General features: G+C 34.6%; 1 protein-coding gene across 1 annotated transcript; it reads left to right on the top strand.

The window, feature by feature from the left end:
• On the top strand, nt 1–4,948 carry LOC18437933 (chlorophyll a-b binding protein CP29.2, chloroplastic). The gene is made up of 2 exons (XM_006848130.4): nt 1–565; nt 4,263–4,948. The coding sequence occupies exons 1-2, from the start codon at nt 53–55 to the stop codon at nt 4,623–4,625; spliced, it is 876 nt and encodes a 291-aa protein (XP_006848193.1). The 5' UTR covers nt 1–52; the 3' UTR covers nt 4,626–4,948.
• Nucleotides 4,949–5,732: the final 784 nt, after the last annotated feature.

A 5,732-nucleotide genomic window follows, 5' to 3' on the forward strand; every position in this document is an offset into this window, starting at 1 on the left:
AAATAAACAAACCCAACCCACACCCAACCCCCTAACCGCACCGAGTCGAGCCATGGGTCACGCCGCGACCTCAGCCACCACCTCAACCTTCTTGGGAAGCCAGCTCCAAAGCCTCCCCAACGCCGACGGTTTCCGAACCCGAGCCCGGTTCGGCTTCGGCTTCAAGAAGCCCGGGTCGAAGCCGAAGCCGAAGCCGAAGCAGAAGCAATCAAGTGATAGGCCACTGTGGTTCCCAGGTGCAAAGGCCCCTGAGTACTTGGATGGGAGCTTGGTTGGGGACTATGGTTTTGACCCATTTGGGTTGGGAAAACCAGCGGAGTATTTGCAGTTTGATTTGGACTCATTGGACCAGAATTTGGCGAAGAATTCGGCAGGGGATGTGATTGGGACGAGGTTTGAGAACTCAGATGTGAAGTCCACTCCTTTCCAGCCCTACACTGAGGTGTTTGGGTTGCAGAGGTTCAGGGAGTGTGAGCTCATTCATGGGAGGTGGGCTATGCTTGCCACCCTTGGTGCTCTTGCTGTTGAGTCTCTCACTGGGGTCACATGGCAAGATGCTGGCAAGGTAATTTACTTCTCTCTCTACTCCATCTCTCTTTCTCTAACCTGTGCGTCTCTTCTTTCTTTTTGCATTTGATCTAAGCCAAGAGCATTGTTCATAGAGTGACAGACATGGCTTGGGACTCAGACGGATCAAGCCTAGCCGAGTCCTGAGGCAAATCCTCATGACTCGGCTCCAATCTCCCGTTTTTAAAAGAAATTAGTTAATTTTTTTGTTTAAAATAAGGTGGAACTGTGTGATTTAGCTCGAGACCCTAAGTCACCCAATCCCACCGCTTAAAGAGTAGATCTACAACGAAAGGAAATGTATGATGGATCTATCTGGAGCATATAAAATATACGATAGATCTATCTTGAGCATATCATGAGCATATTATGAAGAGTGTGGTTTACATAAGGTTACAACTTTAAACAACCAAAGCAATGGTTTAAAAAGCGAAAGCGGATCGGTGACCCGGATTGGGCACTTCAAAAATTGATTCGGATTAACGAATCGGCGATTCGGATTGGGAATCAGCTGAATCGGTCGGATTAAAGTTTTAAAAAAATCTAAAAAAATTATTAAAATTCATTATAAATGTCGTTTTTTAGGAATCCAATAAGAAATTAGGGTACTACATTATTAACTTTCATTTTTTTCATCAATTTGTGAATATTGAGGATGCTCTTTCCCTGTATAAACTTAAGTATTAAATTTGCATCATATAAAAGAAAAATCATAGAATTATCATGGATAAAATATATAATTATACATGGACTATAATAAAGAGTAGACTAAATCAATGAAAGAATGACCATTAAAATCTCGTTTTGGCGAAAAACCCTAATCTACTAAAAAAACCTAAATTATTACAGCCTAACTAACTATAATAATTATTACAACCTAATTAATTATAATATTATATACTAAAATTATAATTATTAGTTTACAAATAATAACAAATTAAAAATATTTTATAATATTATCTAATTTAAAATGTATTATTGACAACTGTAAGAAAAATAGTATATTACATTATTTATAATGTAAAAATTAATAAATAAAATAAAAGATTTGGTTATCAATGTAAAAATTAATAAAATGCGTACAAATTTTAAAAATAACACTTTAATTTATTATATGTCCAAAGGGGAACAAAAATTAACTCAAGAATGGATAAACTATTATATGGCCCAAGGGGGGATTCGAATTTGAGAAGTCAAAATAAATAACATTAATGATAACCATCATGCCTCTTCAGCATATGTATTTAAAATTGCTTATTAATAGCCTATATTTACATTATGTTTTCAATTAATGATGTTTGAGAATTATTCCACATCGAAAGATGAATATTCAAATATGCTATATAAATAACTATGTAATTGGAAGGTAAACACAAGTGTGAAAATATTAAGGCTTCAGTGCATATGCAAGCGTGCATATGCGTGTGGCACATGTGAGAGTGTTGTGTGTCGCACGTGTGATGCATACACACGTGTGAAGGTATAAAGCATGTGTTGCATGATGTATATTTTTGGGATTTGAATTTATTTATTTTTAATTCATACTTCTCGATGTTGGGATGATGAATAAGATAGTTTTCCAACATGAAAATAGCTTTTTTCAATGGATTTTTGAAGTGCGCTATAACTCTACCATTTAAAGTGTCAACCTTATATAAACTTTTGGTATTAAAACATCAAAATATCAATTGCGTAGTTTTTCAACATCTTTAAGACGGACGTAAAAAAAAACTCATACGGCTAAGATGAATTTAGACGGTATAAAAATTTTTCGTAAATAATCACATTTTAAATATTGAAATTTCCATTTATTTATTTCATATTTATAATCATCTTAACCTGTATCATGGATCCCTAATTTTCTTTTATTTTTAACGTCTAAAATTTTGGATTAGAAATGCATTTCTAAGATCGGTTTAAGTGGGGGCCCACATATGCACAGTATGGTCGACGGACTCACAGAAATCCCATACTTTAACAAATTTTATGTGAAGGTTAACCTCACACACCCTTTTGTATTGGTTGTTTCAATTTTTGTCTTTTGGTCTGATTTTCCAAACATTTGATATTTTGTTATTTTATTTTTAATTTTTTCTAACTTTGGGGTACGCCTGATGTCTTTAATTTTTCTAATTTTTCCAATTTTTTCTAATTTTTTTAAGTTTTCCAAACTTTAGGATATGTCCGATGTCTTTAACATTAAACCGCCCTAAAGTTCAATAGTTCGATGTCTCAAACATCGTACTGTATAGGTTTTATGGTTGGTCCAATGTTCAAAACATCATCATAAAGATCTTTTAATATAGGGGTTCGATGTTAAACGTCGGACCATCAGAATTCTGAAACTTCTGCATGACGAAAAGCCTCATTGATGATCCTTCCTTAACAATATCAAAACGTCAATTAAATATATTATCCGATGTTTCTAACATTGGCCACATGGTAAGAAACTTATGTAATGTTTTAAACATCAAACTGATCATAAAACATGAGTGCTATAGTGCAGTACGATGTTCAGGACATCAAACCTTTCAACTTTAGGGTTGTTCCCAAAGTATCCCCATGCTAGACGGACAATCCTACACTCCAAAAAAGATAAAAATAAAATAAAAATAATGGTTCAATGCGGGATAGACTTCGGTGTAAAATTTGCAAACCCCAGTTAAATAAAATAAATATTTTCATTTAGGTACCTCCTCAATAATTTTGTGGTAAATACTCAAATTGCCTTTGTTAACATTAAGGGGGCATTTTAATAATTGGGTGTGGTTTGTATAGATCCTAGGCTCTAAACAATCAAATTAGAGGGTACTTTCGAATAGTATCGAAAAATGTGGTTTCAATACTAGAAAATTTTGTGATAGCCTTAAAATATATTTTCATCTTTATCGATAAAATTTAAAGCTTCAAAAATATTCTAGAACGACAGATCTATGAAAACTTTAAAATCTTAAAAATTTGCAATAAAAAAATCCATTACAAAATGCACTGTTTTCAAAACTTGAAATATGTCTATGCATCTTGATGTCGAGATAATCAATTTGAGGATATATGGGCATCAAAACAATATCTTCTAGTGAAATTTTTAGATAGGCTCTAATTTGATTGTTTAGAGCCTCAGCTCTATGTAAACTTTTCCCTTAATAATTTGACCAACTTAAGCTATACGGTTGCAACGTTAAACAATCCAATTAAGGCGCACCTTAAAAATTTATCATAACATGTAATTTTGTTGTAAAAAATTCTTAGTACTATTTTGAAATCTATTTTCATACCTAATACAAAAAATTTAAAATCCAAAAATGGTTAAAATCAAGTAGATCTATAAATATATGACAATATTGAAAATGGATGGTCTAGATAATGTGTTACAAGATGCACTATTTTCGGGACTCAAAAATTTTTTATTTTTTATTTTTTACATTTATACTTCTTGATGTCAAGATGATCGATTAGAGGGTTTTTTCAACATTAAAACAACATTTCCGATAGATTTTTGAGGTGCATCGGTGATTCTTTATTTTAAGGTTGCAACCTTATTAAAACTTTTCCCTAAGTTAAATGGCTTAAATACTTGTGTTTGTTCAAAACATGTTTTTTCACTAAAAAAATTCATTCTGAATTTGGAACCCAAAACTAGTTGTGACATTCACTTAATGCCTCTCTCTCTCTCTCTTTCTCTCTCTCTCTTTCAGGTGGAGCTAATTGAAGGGTCGTCTTACTTGGGCCTTCCACTCCCATTCACCATGACCACACTGATCTGGATTGAGGTTTTGGTCATTGGGTACATTGAATTCCAAAGAAATGCAGAGCTTGACCCTGAGAAAAGACTGTACCCTGGTGGTCAGTTCTTTGACCCCCTAGGCTTGGCCTCTGATCCTGAGAAGAAGGCCACTCTCCAATTGGCAGAGATAAAGCATGCAAGGTTAGCCATGGTTGGCTTCTTGGGCTTTGCAGTTCAAGCTGCTGCAACTGGTAAAGGTCCTCTCAATAATTGGGCCACTCATTTGAGTGACCCTCTCCACACCACCATCTTTGACACCTTCTCATCCTCCTAATCTCTCTCTCTCTCTCTACAAGACTGTTTTGTATTCAGATCTCTCTCCCTTGAAGACTATATGTTTTGTATTCTAATCTTGTAAATTCAAACCTTTTGACATCTTTATCATAGCATATGATTTATGGTTGTCTTAAGTGTTATGCCATGGCTATGTCCCCACCAGTCTTCAGATAATCGACTCGGCCAAGGTACTCGGACTTTGACCGAGGCGAGTTATTCAAGTCGAGAAACGATGGTCGCCGCTATTCTGCAAGTAGTATTTTCTCCTCTCATTTTCTCTGTTTTTGGTCCATGAATAATACAAGTGAACTTTGTTTATTACTTTATACTCTATTTTTCCATGCTTTCTCTTGCTCAATGGCTTTGGTGCCTGTTATACCTAGGTACATAAACGTATAACATACTCTCACAGGAGCATACTCCATACTTCTTTCGAGCAAAAGACTTGACTTTGATGGATTTCTATATCCCCAAATTGAGACTCCTTTTAGAGATTTTTTTTTGTTTGCATTTTTTAATTTGAGACTTCTCGAAATCTAGTTCGATGAAAAAAAAAAAAAAAACTAAAGTTTCCAAAATTGCCAAAATAAATACTTACGTAATTTTACCCACTTAGCAAGCGAAGGTAGCCTCGTATAGTATTATGAGAAATGAAGTGACCACCAAACTGGCTAGGGGTATGGTATACATAAACTCGATTCAATCGTTGGTCGAACTGGATGAACTAGAATTTAAATATGGTGTAGTTTTTACCAGCCCTAGCCCTTACGGAAAAAAGATAAAGCTTCACCTGGAAGCCTCTATTGGAAAACACTTTGAGCAGGGGAAATCCCTATTATCATCATTCCTCATCGCAAGTGATTAGGCTTGTTATACAATCCTGTTCTGCCATTCCACCGTTATGGGAAATCCCTATGATGGCCCTAAATACTATTTCAACCATCGATAACAAAAATTATAGCTAAAAAAATGGTATAGATCTTACAGATTTGTGTATACTTGAAATGGACGGTCTAGATGATATGTTATAATGTACACCATTTTTAGAATATGAAATTCTTATTTTTTTTCACAACCATTATGGTCAAAGTTGAGATGATTAATT

Source organism: Amborella trichopoda, chromosome 8 (genome assembly GCF_054954075.1).
Source record: "Amborella trichopoda isolate Santa Cruz 75 chromosome 8, AtrichopodaSantaCruz75HAP2 v2.0, whole genome shotgun sequence".
Lineage (NCBI taxonomy): Eukaryota > Viridiplantae > Streptophyta > Magnoliopsida > Amborellales > Amborellaceae > Amborella > Amborella trichopoda.

Excerpts from the sequence above, each read along its gene's own strand:
- LOC18437933 (XM_006848130.4), top strand. The coding sequence starts at position 53 with ATGGGTCACGCCGCGACCTCAGCCACCACCTCAACCTTCTTGGGAAGC. Across the intron at positions 566-4,262 it reads CATGGCAAGATGCTGGCAAG|GTGGAGCTAATTGAAGGGTC; the intron begins GTAATTTACTTC and ends TCTCTCTTTCAG.